Here is a 14,169-nt window from a genome sequence, read left to right as displayed (position 1 = left end):
GTCAGGGTGGACACAGATGATCTGACACGGGTGCCCGTGTTCTGCATGTGAAAGGCTCTGATGACGGCTGTCTTGTTGGTGATGAATTGGACAGCACGCCAATCACATGAAGAGCAGCAGGGGCCAGCAGTGAGGCTGTTTGCCCAAAACGTAAGACGCATCTCAGCGTGGCGCATCCCTTGGACATTGCTGTGAGCCGCCGAGAGCTGTGCGCTCAGTCTTGCTCATACCGCGTGTCCTGCTCAGTTTTGCACACTGCTTACTGAAACGGTGCTTACGGCTTTTAAACTCACTCGGAGTATATCTGTTCCCTGTAGGTGGTGTACGTATCAGATTTCTTCAAGGAGAGAAATTCTTTTAAGGAAAGAGAGGAGGCTTCTCACACGAACCTGCATGAGACGGCCACGGGGGAGAATCACTTCCGGAACAATCACCAGCCTTGAGGGCGGCGGGCGCGGGGGAAGGCCTCTCCTGTGGTGTGCACAGCCCGAGCGACTCTGCTGCTATTCCCGACGCTCACTCTCCCTGTGTACATAGCTCCCTCCCACGGCGGCTGGCTAATAGCTCCAAGTCCACGAAGAAATGTCAGCCTTTCACTCAACAATGCCTCACCTGTACATTTTTATTAAAAATGCAATGCTTATGTACACATGTCTGATGGTGCTGGGTTCAAATATGACCAATGTCTGAGGACAGCTGTCGTGGGAGGGCGAGCCAAGTGCTGCTCGTGAGCACGTGGTCCTCTGTAGTCCGACGGGAGGCAGACCAGCCCCCCCGTCCCCGTGGCTCCTACAGGTAGAGGCTGGCAGCAAACACAATGTCCCTCTTGATCTTGGTGATGCCTGAGAGGAAATACGGCTCAGGTTAACCTTTAGACCATAGAGAATGTCACCCCCGTCCTGTTGTAGAGACAGCACCCGACCCTGCTGGTCTGAATGAGACCTGGCGAGTTCACAGCCAGCTGAGGGGCAACCTGGAAACCACACCCCGGTCTGATGCCTCGGCTCTCCTGTACCCCCGTGTGTGTTCGTGTGTGTGTGTGTGACTCTCCTGTACCCCAGTGTGTGTTCGTGTGTGACTCTCCTGTACCCAGTGTGTTCGTGTGTGTGTGTGACTCTCCTGTACCCCCGTGTGTGTTCGTGTGTGACTCTCCTGTACCCCCGTGTGTGTTCGTGTGTGACTCTCCTGTACCCCCGTGTGTGTTCGTGTGTGACTCTCCTGTACCCCCGTGTGTGTTCGTGTGTGACTCTCCTGTACCCCCGTGTGTGTTCGTGTGTGACTCTCCTGTACCCCCGTGTGTGTTCGTGTGTGACTCTCCTGTACCCCATGTGTGTTCATGTGTGACTCTCCTGTACCCCAGTGTGCTGTGTGGGTGTGTGTATGTGGGAATGGGGTGGGGGGGTATCTAAAAATATCCCAGAAACCTTATTTGGGGAAGGACTAAACTGTCAAAAGAAGTTAGATGACCCAGAAGCATGCATTTCCAACCTGAAGGCTGTTTCCAATGGCCACGTGAGGTTCTCTCTGAGGCAGGACAAAGACCAGTGCACTTGGACCAAGTCCCTACAATTAGACTTGGACCGGAGGGACCAGGTCCCTCGGGCGCACAGTGCAGGGCCAAGGCCGTGTCTGGACACAGGTGGCAGCAGAGGTCGCGGGGGGCCTGGATCTTTGCTCTCGGACCCTGTGAGCCCACCTACAAGCCTGGTCCCCGGCCACCCCCTGGCTCTAGCCGTCCTGCTGGAGCTGGACTCCCCGCTTCCTTCCTCCGTCTGCTCTACAGACGGCCTGCAAAGCAACAGCACAACGGCCTGGGGGAACCCGTCTGCCCGGCACTCGTGACGGCAAAACCTGCGGTCATCTCGAGGGAGGCGCGGGCGGGCCACACGCTCATTTCCCCCGCCACCGCCCCTCCCTCGCCCACTCGGCTCCAGCACACGGCCTCTTGCCGGTACTCACGTGCACCAAGCACGTGGAAGGGCCTAACGGCTGCCTGAGGGGGCGCCTGGGCCATGTTGTCCACCCCACCCCGTCCGTCCTGTCTCCTGCTTTGCTCTGTGGAGGGAGGGCTGCCTTGTTGTCTGTCTCCGGCGCCGGGACAGGAGCTCCACGCAGGCCGGGTCCATCCACTGCCCTGTCCCTAGCGGCACGGGAGGTGCCCATAAACATCCATCATCCTAAAGACACTGAAGCTTTACTTAACCGCCACTAGAGGGCGCTTGTGGCCACCCAGGGGACAGTGGGGGGCAGGTGCTGGGGGAGAGCAGACACCAAGGGGCACTGACCTTCGGCGAACTTGTTCTCCAGCTCAGTGTTCCCGATGGCTTTCGCCGCCTGACACATCTGCCGCAGCAGCTCCTCCAGGCGCCGCATGCAGCGGATGATGCTGCCTGGACAGAAAGGGGACATGCTCGTCAGGGGGAGGCAGCCACGGCCGGCCAGGGAGGAGGCCAGGCGGAGGGCGTGGGGCCCGGATGGCAGGACACGCCTGTGCCAGGCTGTCCCGTGGTGCCTGGGTCATCCCTTACAACCTCAATGGGGCCCCAAGTCCCTCCCATTGCAGCATTCTCAGCAGCGCATCCTCTAGCTGACACCGTCCTGGTGGGTGATGGGCCACACGTACGTGTTCACCTGGTGACGGACGTGGGCGCACGTGTGTGAAGGGCAGCCATTCTGGAACAAACCACCCTTCTCGCCGAGGATGGAAAGGCACACACTTCCCCAGCAGCACCCCCCCTCCAGCTTCCCGGCACCCCGAGTGCCGCCCACAGGGCATGCCCTGGCTCCTACCCGCGATTCTAACGGTCTGACCGAGGTCAGCATTTCGAATGTGCGTTCCTCAAGCATTGGCGCGGGCCGACCGACCCTTTGTGGGGGAGGCTCTGCTGCTCACACTGGGCTCAGTAATTCATCAAACAAGTGAGTGAGTGCCAGGTGTCATCCTAAGGCATTTAGTACCAACTGTGCCCGATTTAAACACAGATGATAATACTAATAAAAACCACTGTTATTTTTAGCGAAGTATTTCTGTCAACAAGTCCAGTGGAAAGTCCCTCGTGACTCGGCCACCCCGGCCTCGGGAACCACGCCGGATGAAAGGCCTCTGAGGAGAGAGTGGTGGGCGGGTGTGCAAACACGGGGGCGGGGTGGGGGCAGCAGTTTCAAGTAATGACCCGAGGGCACTTGCCAGTGCCGGGCGAGTCCTCCGTGCCCGGTGGGTGCAGTAGCGGCTTTCAGACAGAAATGGACAGTGGCGGGCGCTGCCCCGGCGGCTGCAATGGACCCGCTCCATGGGTCAGCGGCAAACCACAGGCGTTAGCCTCCACAAACACTTTCTAAAGTGCTGCTCACATCTCCTTCGCTGGAGTACGAAACGACTACAGCCAATCCGTTTTCTCAGGGTGATACCAAGAAGAAACATTATTTATAGGAAGTCTTCAAAATTCCTCCAATGAACCCCAGCACACAGACATCCCTCAAACACGTGGTTCATCATTACGATGTTAACTAGCCCCGCTAATGCCTAAAAAACACTGACAACTACTTCTTGAAATGATCAAAATCGTTTCTTTTAGCATAAAAAGAAAATCAGGACTCTAATTAGAAACAAATAAATGTGGTCTGAGCACAGCACATGAACAAGCTCCCAGGCGCGCTGCGCTATGGCGAGTGCTCGGATCACTGTGTTTTTCCAATCACATAAAGACGTGCGATCACAGACGAGGCGCGAAGGCTAGCCTGCAATGGAAGAACTAGTAACAGCATGGTAAAGGGGGGACAGGATGTTCAAAAAAGGAAATACTATCCTAAGTAAATCAAGGTTTTCAGCTTTTCTTTTTTTCTGTTTAATTAGCCATTTTGTTTTTAAGGGTTAATAGATAGTCTACTCCAGTTTAGAAAAATTTGAGTTGATATAGTGGTACCCAGACCAGAAAAAAAGAAAACTGTACCGATATTAGACCAAATTTCAGACTTAGATTTCTCAAGCAAGTTGTGATGGGGAAATGGCTCCAGGAAGTGCAGGGGGCGGGAAGGCTGCTCACAGGGGGCCACTCTGTCCTCAGCCTCAGCAGGTCCAGGTGTGTCTTCTGGACTGTGAGAACTTTTCCATTTACATACAAAGAACAGACCCATTTTACAGCCGTTGCCCAGAATTTTTCTTAAAACAAATAATGCCTCTTCTCCTTTAGGAGACACGATTGCTATGTCACTGTGTCGGACTTCCTATATAATAAAAGGCGAATATACAAATCGACCCAATGGCAGAATGACCGGTCACTATGGCACGCACTGACCACCAGGGGGCAGACGCTCAATGCAGGAGCTGCCCCCTGGTGGTCAGTGCGAGTGCCACCCAGCCAGAAGCCAGGCTCACGGCTGCCTCTCTCACCTCCGTGGTAGCACTAAGGAGCAGCGAGCCGAGTGGTAAGGAGCAGGGGGGGCGGTAAGGAGCGAGGGCTCCCGGACTGCGAGAGGGCGCAGTCTGGGCTGAGGGACCGCCCGAGTGCACGGACTTGCCTTACCAGGATGGCCTGTTCATCACGATGGCAGAGACTTGGGCAGATTGCACACTATTAGAACGGTTTCCTAAGCACCTACAACGAGGGACTGTGCCTGTTACACAACAGGGTTTGTGCAGGGTCCTTTCTTCCTACATCGGCACAAGATGCCACTTTATCACCAAAACTTGATGTTTCATTAAAACAATGTCACCCTGGCATGTTGCTAGTCACGTGGGATAGACCTCCTCAGAGGGGGAACGAACAAGAGGGCGGAGAATAGCCCCTAAGCATTAAGCTCCCAGGACAATGAGGTTCTCACCGGCATCAAATACAACTACATCGAGGCCTCAGTTGTATTTCAGCTCCAGGCCCAGAAAACCAGCCAAACCAGACCAGTGCGCCCCAGCTGCCCTCAGGACCGGCTGCATTGACCTATGACCCCCGTGCGTTACCTTTACCCTGCTCTCCCCTCAGGCCAAGGCCCCTTCTCTGCCTGTGTAACTTGTCTCCTGAGCCCATACCGCTCACTTCCACGTCTGTCTTTCTAAATAACTTCCTCTTATTAAAAACAAGCCAACGAGGCCACCCTGAGCCCGTGTCTCCCACATCAGAGAGAAGTGTGTGAGGAGCCTGAGCCGTACCTTCAAAGACGTCTGTCATTTTGCAGATGTGGGCAAACGTTGCCCCCGCTGCCCAGGTGTGCACTACATCCATTAAGTGAGGCTTGAAGGAGCTCAGGTACGTTTCCTCATCAATTTCCAATTTGGCTTCTGCTGAAACTTTTGCAATTCGTTTAGCACATTCCTTTGAAGATAAAAGATACACTTAAAATTTACCTGTGATCTCCCACACCACTTCTTCACTTCCAACGCCAGTATTCCACCAGGTCCCTGTCCTGACCTCGCCATGTGCCTACACGTTGGAGATGCTGCTGCTAAGCAGCCACAGTGCCTTTTCCATTGTTAAGTGAACAGACAGCAACGTTTTCCCATTACATTGAAGTAATATATCAAGATCATGATTTTCACCAAAAAACAGCAACTGCTGGAACATTTGAGATTTTGCTCCCCAATATACCAGTACATCATCAGTGTGCTCAAACAAATTCTTATAAAAATTAAAAAAAAAAACACACACACACAAAAAAACCCCAGAAACTATTCATGAAAATTATACAAGAACAGCACTTAACTAATCTCTAATTGTTTCATTAACGAAACAAAAACAGTAATAAAACAGATTTAGAGAAATACCAATCATATGGCAAAATGCTTTTCCCCCCAATAAAGCTTCAGAAAATGTAAATCTGAAGATGTTCTTTGCCCACAATGAGAACTTTAGACTCCCTATTTCATCCTTGGTAATTAAAGGTGGAAAGCACCTGCAACTACAGAACGTCTGGGCTCCGGGAGGGGCAGTGGGGGTGCTGCCGGCTCCACCAGGCCCTTTCCTCTGACCACTCTCCTCCGCCCTGCAGCGTCTCACAGTTCACCCTGCCCTATCTTTCTGTGACACGGAAAGGCAGACAAAAACCAATTCTTCCTAAGAAAGCAGTAAGACACAAATTCATTACTGTAAGTTATTGTGACTTCGAGAAGCCAGAGATAATTTCTTAGGATAAAACAGACTTTAAAACTTTGTTGTAAACTAGAATGGAAAAGTAAACCAAAAGATAATGCTAACTAAACCCTAGTCCATCCCATGGCGTTCTTCACCTCGAGGAAACGAGACAGATGTGGAACTGCTGGTGTCGCCCTCTGCAGGGTGGCCGTGAATCTGCACTCACAGCCCCTGGGCAATTGATTACACTGGTCACTCACTAGTGACGACTGACTAGTGGAAAAGACTGTTTAACTATTAAAGTAAAAACCACAAATAGCACTGAATGGCGAGACTAACATCACGTGCCATCTTTAACCCAGAGGAAGCTCTCTATTGAATGGCATGCGCTCTTGGCCGTCAAAGGCGGCTATTTTACACCCACTGCTCGAAAGTGGGCAGTTCAAGGAGTCCTACCTGCATCTGGCGAAGTGGCCCCGCCAACTGCTCCGTCAGTCTGGGCATCTCACTGGACTGGGAAGAAAGGAGGGTCAGCTGTGAAACCACACCCACCGAACACGCTCTGACGTCCCGTCACTGCGGACCGGGGCCTCAGCATTCACTTCCTAATCAACGCAGGTTCGGAAAGCCAAAATGCCCCCTCCCGCTCCCCCTCCCCTGCCCTACTGCAGAGGACCCGCCGCTGCGGAGGCGCAGAGCGCTCCAGAGCCCCCTGTGCCCGGACGGAACGAGAGCACACAGTTCAGTCACACCCAAATTAGCGGGGCGGCCTTATCGCAGTTTGGTTTTGAAGCAGTTTTGGCTTCCAGGCAACTCTTTATCTGTGGAAACTGAAAATTTGGGACAAACAACATTAAAAGCATGCCCTCAATTTTCATGTTGCCACAGTATTTCTAGCTCTCTAACAAAGTACTAGTTCAGGTTTTATTCTGCGTCTGTGTTCTTACTGTTGCCTTCCCACTAGTGACAAGCAGGAAAAGCAGGCGCTTCAGGCCTGTTACTAACCACCACATGCACTCGGACGAGCCGCTCATTCGGTGTGGTCGCTTAGCCCGTCCAAGAGAAAAAGGCCAGGCCCTGAAGACCTACAGGCCTGTGATTAGAATCTACACATGATCTGTGAACACACTTTGACAAAGACAGACTTACTATGCAAAACCAAAATTATTATAAGAATGGCATGTATGCACGTGTGCGACAGGACTTAAAATAATTACAGGTCAATTTTTAACAAAACAATTGTAGGTTAGTTACAATAGATATGTCTTTAAGCGCCAGTATTCACAAGGCCTTGGTTTTCATGTGCATCGTGTGTGTCTAATGAGCCGTGGCCCAGGTCTGTGTCACACCTGTTAAAACAAACACCATGATGCGTGACCTCAGGTTCTCCTCTAACAGGGAGCGCAGGACCGCTCAGCGTCTGTGAGATGATGTCCGCTCGAGGTGAGCGGGTCCCAGAGGTGTCCTCCTCGGGCGCTGTAAGCGGAAGGCAGGGCTCCTCACGTGAGTAACTAAGGAGGTTCACCAACGCTCTGCACCAGGTGTGCCCCTGGCCCTATCTCTCCTTTAACCCTCAATTCCAAGTTCACCCTGATCCTGAGGCCTCTTCTAATCCCCTCACTTAAAACAGCAACCCCGCCCCCGAGATCTCTGTCTCCTCAGCCCCACTGTCTCCAAGACCCTCATCCCCATGGACACAGCCCGCAGTCCGCGCTCCGTGTCAGCGCCTCCCCTCTGGCCTCCCCATGGACACAGCCCGCAGTCCGCGCTCCGTGTCAGCGCCTCCCCTCTGGCCTCCCCATGGACACAGCCCGCAGTCCGCGCTCCGTGTCAGCGCCTCCCCTCTGGCCTCCCCATGGACACAGCCCGCAGTCCGCGCTCCGTGTCAGCGCCTCCCCTCTGGCCTCCCCATGGACACAGCCCGCAGTCCGCGCTCCGTGTCAGCGCCTCCCCTCTGGCCTCCCCATGGACACAGCCTGCAGTCCGCAGTCCACGCTCCGTGTCTGGGCCTCCCCTCTGGCCTCTGAGTGCCAGGAAGGGAAGCATTGTGCCCTGTGTCTCTAGAGCCCAGAGCTGTGCTCGCACACAGTGGGTGCTTAATAAGTAGTTGTTGCAAAGCTGTGTGCTTCCCTCAAATGGTATGAAAACGTGGGGCCTGGTGTGGAAAACACACAGTTAACGGAAGTCAGTGTACCACGCAGACCACTGAGCGTCTTCCCGTATCCGCCTTTCTTCCCAGCGACAAAGCGCTGTGGCTGCTGGTGCACTTTTCCGTCCTGATGTTGAATGGCACCAGCGCAAGAACCGAGGGCCCTGCACCCCCGTGTGGCTCCCAGAACAAAGCTCAGCCAGCGGAGCAGCCGTCCTGCCCACGGCCTCGGCGCGGCGGGCTGAGCCCCTCCTGAGGGGACACGCCGCTGGGAGGACAGCACGCAGCGTGGGCCAGTGAGAAGGGCTCCCTTCGCCTACCCTCCACGACTGCCGCCTCATCTGCTCCACGAAAACCTGAGACGCTTCACAATCACCTTGGAAACCAGCGGAAACTGAACCCAAGAACAACTGACAGTGTCTTCCAAAGACGTGCCTCCTCCTGTGACCTCGCTGCCGGGCCCAGCGCGTGCCGGGAGCAGGCCCTGTGCTGTGCGCGGCCTCCAGTGACCGGGAGCCGGGAGTGCCGCCTCCTCCCCCGCCTCACCGAGGCCGATCTGCCGCGGAGGGAGGAGCAGGCCCAGACCCCGGCAGACGGAGAGAGCCGTGTCTGACCGACCTCCTCCCGTGACGCTGAGCGTGCAGCGAAGGGCCTCGAGAGCAGCAGCGGCACAAAGTGCTGTTCAGAGGCAGGTCTGCTCCGTCCATTTCACCCCACACACAGCTTAAAACACGCAATGACTGTGAGACATGCACGTGACCTTTTAAATAAAACAGGTCACATCGGTTTTGGGGTGAAGTGCAGGTGGTCCCGTGGACAACTCCATGCGGACCCGGCGGTGAGGCGTGGGCCAGCCCTGCACCCCCGACCCAGCGACCCCACCCACAGGAGTGGGAGCGGCTTCCCAGCGACCCCCACCTGGGAGGGGACAGAACCCAAGATGGCCCCTCTCATTGCACTCGTGTTGCCAAATTCTACTCGCACTGTCTTTTTCTTTCTAGGGCTGTCTTCTGGGCCAGACCTTCAACAAGGCATCAGGTTATGGAACCAATTTATCTGATAATGGTATCTGATTAATGATCACCCAAAAATGAAATCCCCGTTCCCTCTCCTTCCTGATGGTGTGCATCTACCATCTAGTTCTCACTGTGCTGTGGTAAAGCTGTGCTGACTGCTACCTCACGTCGCCCACAACATGTAAACGGAAGGAGCACGTTCGTAACTGAACGGCACGTAGCAGCACTGCAGCGAAGTGACAGGCCGGGGGGGGGGGGGGGGACTCACGTTCTCTTGGAACACGAAGCAGCTCAGCAGGGCGGTGGCCTGCTCCGCGGACAGGTCGTTGAACAGGCCGTTGAACATCATCTCGGTGAGCAGGAGCTCGTCGGCACTGCGCCCGCGGAGAGAAAAGCGCAAGCATCAGGACGGGCACCCCCGTACACGCCCTTACATGGAGTGTACATGCCCTTACGTGGAGTCTTTAACAGAATGTGCTATTTGACCATGAGGAGTAATCAATGAGGAGTGACCAAGGCTCATTTAAGGAAACGGCAGGTCATTCTATTACCAATATACAAATAATAAACTTAAAGCGGGCGTTTCAGACAAAGACCCCATTCTAGCAAATACCAAGCTGCACTTATTCCCTGAGTTAAAGAACCATCACTTAACACTCAGTAACCAGGAGGAAGTCATCACCAGCCAATTATTATCTGGGTCCAACCATCTCTTTAATTGTTTCTCTCTCTCCCTTCCTCTCTAAAATCAATAAAATTATATATGATAATAACAACTAATATGCAAATCGACCGAACGGCCCGGACGAAGCTGGGGCTGCACATTGAATTTTGTGCATCGGGCCTCTAGTATCCAATAAAGAGGTGATATGCAAATTGACCCTCACGCTGTAACACCGTCACAAGATGGCGGCACACACAGCAAGGGCAGGGCAGCAGGGGTGGGGCTGGCAGCCACTTCACGCGGCTTCTGCCGGGGTTTCCTCAGTCCCTCGTGCATGCTGCGCGTGGCCTGGAGGCGGGGCATAGGGGTGGCATTCCAGGACTCAGGGCTGTCTTGCAGTGCGCCGGCCACACGGGGCGGGACTTTGGGACTCGGAGTGGTCCCATGGTGTGGGGAGGGAGCGGGGCAGGGGGGAGGGGTGTCCCGGGTCTCCCACAAAGGGTCACTAGTGTGTGTGTGTGTGTGTGTGTGTGTGTGTATAGTTAGAAAACTAAACTTGGATTCCTAAGGGTAACCTGATAGGGCACGATTACTTTAATGCAGGAGGAGACAAGAAAGATAATCACAGGACAGTGACCTAAGCGTTTATACAGGTGGTTACACTAACCATGTTGAAGTTCTCAGATTAGAGAGCCTTAGAGCAAGTTTCAGAAGGACGTGAGGGGGAGCACGAGAAAGGCCATGCTAAGCGACAGATGGAGTGAGAGACATGGCCACAGGCAGGCTGGAGAGCAAAGGGGACGAACACACTGAATTAGGGAGTTTATTCTAAAAGCAACAGAGAAACCCCAAGAGACTGTTACCCAGAGGGGCACAGAAGGGTGGCTCTGGAAAGAACACCGAGGATGAAGGACGGGCTGCAGAGGCGGGGGCGGGGGGGGGGGGCACACACACACACACACACACACACACAGGAGGGTGGCTCTGGAAAGAACAGAGAGAGGATGAAGGACAGGCTGCAGAGGCGGGGGGGGGGGGGCACACATACACACACACACACACACACACACACACACACACAGGAGGGTGGCTCTGGAAAGAACAGAGAGAGGATGAAGGACGGGCTGCAGAGGCGGGGGGGGGGCACACACACACACACACACACACAGGAGGGTGGCTCTGGAAAGAACAGAGAGAGGATGAAGGACGGGCTGCAGAGGCGGGGGGGGGGGCACACACACACACACAGGAGGGCTCATGTGGGCCCGACTCCCGCAGAAGGCTGAGGACAGCCTGGGAGGGTGTGAGGAGACGGAGAGGGAAAGGGGTCGATGCCTCCGTTTTTGCTCTTAGTGGCTGGGATTTAGTCCGCAAAACAGAGACCAGAGCGAGAAGCAGGGAAAGGAAATTGAAACCTTCCATTTTAAATAAGATCAACACCATTCTTCCCAGACCAAGCCACAGCTGCAGACACCAGAGAGTAACGTCTACCTGATCACACCCTATGTAACCTGACAAAGAATGATTTCGATGACGTTAACGCTGGCAGGCGAGCTGGTAGCAGTGCCTGCTCTAGAGTTACCCTGGGTGAATTACTAGCCCATCGTGCCTGGTTCTTTAACTACGAAGTAGGCAAGCTGGACAGCATCACAGGTGGAGGGAAAGGTAGGAGCCTGTGGGGCAGACGTAATTGGAAGAAATGTTTTATTTGGCTCACATGGTGACTAGGACAGAACTCTGAATTGGTGTGTGGACACTTAAAAATCAAGAGTGCACCTCAGATTCCGGACTGCTGGCTCTTCTAACTGGGACGTCTGGCAGGACGTTCCTCGGTGATGACAGCCGGCTGGGTCTGCACCGCGGCCTGTGCCGGTGGCCGAGGGCTGTCCCACCCGCCAGCGCCCACCCGCTCCTGCAGACACCTGAACCTCCTCCCCAGGAGCAACACGAGCAGCGTTACTAGCAATGTCTGACCCCGCAGCCACGGCCGAGTCCTCTGGCCTCGTCCCTGAGGCCCCGAGAAGCACAGAGAAGGCGGTTTCAAAGGGTCTCGTGTGGACTCATGAGACGACCGGGCGTGACTGTGGCCAGAGCACCATCTACCTCAGGCTGATGGCAACGCCCCCGGCAGAGACAGGACTGCTGTGGTTTCAACCTTTACTTTACGGCCGTTTGTTCTTTTATTGTTTTGTTTGCTGGTGGTGTTTTTGACGGCCATTTGTAAGCCGTGCCTACAATATGCTACGCTGCAATCCCCTCCTGCAGCCCAAGACTTGAACAGAATCTCCTGTGCGTACAGAAAAGTGACAGTTATTAGACTAAGTTTCAAGGTGGAAAATGTTCATTATTTTTGGTTTTTTTTGTTCATCCTCACCAGAGGATATCTTTTCCACTGATTTTTAGAAAGAGTGGAAGAGGGGGGGGAGGGGAGAGAGAAACATCGATGTGAGAGACACACTGATTGGCTGCCTACCATGTGCCCTGACCAGGCCGGGGATCGAGCCTGCAACTGAGGTCCACGTCCTTGACCGGAGTCAAACCCTGACCCTCCGGTGTGCCAGCCGTTTCTCTAACACTGGGCACGGCTGGGGCCAAAGGCCCATCTTGTAAAAAGGACACTTAGCCAACCGCTGTGTTTCTCTCCCACGATGTTTCTCTCTGCCGTTCCCTCTCTCTTCCACTCTCCCTAAAACTAAAAGGAAGAGGATCCTCGAGTGAGGATTAACAAAAAATAAAAAAATGAAAAATAGGTAAATAAAAAATAAAAAGGATACAAAATTGTGCATGAAATAAGATTTCAATTACGTAAAAATCCCATGTGCATTAAAATAAATAAAAAGGAAATACATCAAAATGCCAGTGGTGTTCATGTCAATTCATGGAATCCAAGAGATTCACGCGTTTTCCTCTTCCACACCCCGTGTCGTGGCCAGCTCTGCACGTCACGTGAAAGGCGCTGTAAGAGCCGGCGCTCAGGCAGCTCTCCCGCCCGATGAGCAGCCCTGGGCCAGCCTCACCTGCTGATCTCACAGGCCACGCGTCCCTTCATCTCTATGACATCCGAAGAAGTGGCGAATCCCAGGCGCCTTAACACGCGTTTGCGGCATTTGAGTTCATCCATCTGCAGGACTGTTCTTGCTTTCTTGAGTTCTCGCTTTGCAGATTTAATATCTATTGCGATCTAAGGCATCCAGAGTATAAAGGAAGCTCGGTTAAGTGAGCGAAGTAACGTGAGACTTACTCAGGACACAAAATACTCCCGTCAGCGCTAACGGGCAGGAGGGACGCAGAGAGTTTAAGCTGCGTTCCTGGACCTGACGCTAGAGGAAGACCGGGGAAGATGTGAAACTATGGAAAACACCAACGTCCACTGCAAGTGGGAGCCGAGCAGGGAGGTGTGGGGCTCACAGCCCCGGGGGCGGCGGGAGAGGAAGGGCTGGCCCCTCGAGGGGAGGAGCTGCGCAGCCACTGGCGGGGGGGAAGCCTCAGGAGGCAGCCGGGCCGCGTGAACCCCGGGCTCATTCACACGCTCGCTCGCTCGCTCCTAAGGCAGCGAGTCCCACAGCTCCAGCCCCTCGTCCCCAGGAAGCAGGGGGAGCGGAGAGAACAGGGACAGGAAGGTCAGGGTGTGTGACTCTCATCTCTCTCTTTTTTAAAAAGATATTTTTTATCTCAGAGAGGAAGGAAGAGGGAGAGAGAGATGGAAACATCAATGATGAGAATCATTGATAGGCTGCCTCCTGCACGCCCCACCGGGGGGATCGAGCCCGCAACCTGGGCAGGTGCCCTTGACCGGAATCAAACCTGGGACCCTTCAGTCCACAGGCTGACGGTCTATCCACTGAGCCAAACCGGCTAGGGCAACTCTCATCTCTTGACGACCTAGATTTTCCTCACGACCCTTGGGGTAAGAAGTGTCCCTTCTCTTTGTCCTCAAAGTACATCACAAACCTGGAAACGGCTCTCGCAAAGAGAACAGGTCTCCACCCACAGACAGAGATGAAAGCGTCAGGTGCATGGACTTGGAGGCCGTCCTTGCGAGTGGGCGGGTTTTAAAGCTCAGCTTCTCGGTAACTGTTACAAACGCCTCCGCTGGGACAAGGGTATGACCGAAACACAGAATCCTGACCCAGAGGCTCGGTGCTCAGAGCACTGACGCGAAGACAGGCTGGGGACTGGGAAGCTGAATTTTGTGACTTTATATTGAGCTTCAATTGAGGAGTAGCTACTCTGAAGGCAAGGATGGTGGTCAATTTATTCACAACTAACGATGTGCCC

At 54.1% G+C, this 14,169-nt stretch overlaps 2 protein-coding genes across 3 annotated transcripts in view; one reads left to right on the top strand and one right to left on the bottom strand.

The window, feature by feature from the left end:
* The window catches only part of PLPP1 (phospholipid phosphatase 1), a 39,530-nt gene extending 38,877 nt beyond the window's left edge, over positions 1-653 (top strand). For both annotated transcript variants that reach the window (XM_079785315.1, XM_079785316.1), the window contains exon 6: positions 318-653. In XM_079785315.1, the coding sequence (XP_079641441.1) occupies positions 318-443 (126 nt within the window). In that variant the 3' untranslated portion in view covers positions 444-653. The remainder of the gene's footprint in view (positions 1-317) is intronic.
* Positions 654-701: 48 nt separating this feature from the next.
* The window catches only part of MTREX (Mtr4 exosome RNA helicase), a 49,680-nt gene continuing 36,212 nt past the window's right edge, over positions 702-14,169 (bottom strand). The window contains exons 22-27 of the mRNA XM_079785305.1: positions 12,909-13,072; positions 9,496-9,601; positions 6,519-6,575; positions 5,144-5,306; positions 2,286-2,390; positions 702-842 (exon numbers count right to left, since the gene is read on the bottom strand). Of these exons, the coding sequence (XP_079641431.1) occupies positions 790-842; positions 2,286-2,390; positions 5,144-5,306; positions 6,519-6,575; positions 9,496-9,601; positions 12,909-13,072 (648 nt within the window). The 3' untranslated portion in view covers positions 702-789. The remainder of the gene's footprint in view (positions 843-2,285; positions 2,391-5,143; positions 5,307-6,518; positions 6,576-9,495; positions 9,602-12,908; positions 13,073-14,169) is intronic.

The sequence above is a fragment of the Cnephaeus nilssonii genome (genome assembly GCF_951640355.1).
Source record: "Cnephaeus nilssonii genome assembly, chromosome: 2".
NCBI classification, from domain to species: domain Eukaryota; kingdom Metazoa; phylum Chordata; class Mammalia; order Chiroptera; family Vespertilionidae; genus Cnephaeus; species Cnephaeus nilssonii.
This window is presented reverse-complemented; position numbering and strand designations above follow the sequence as displayed.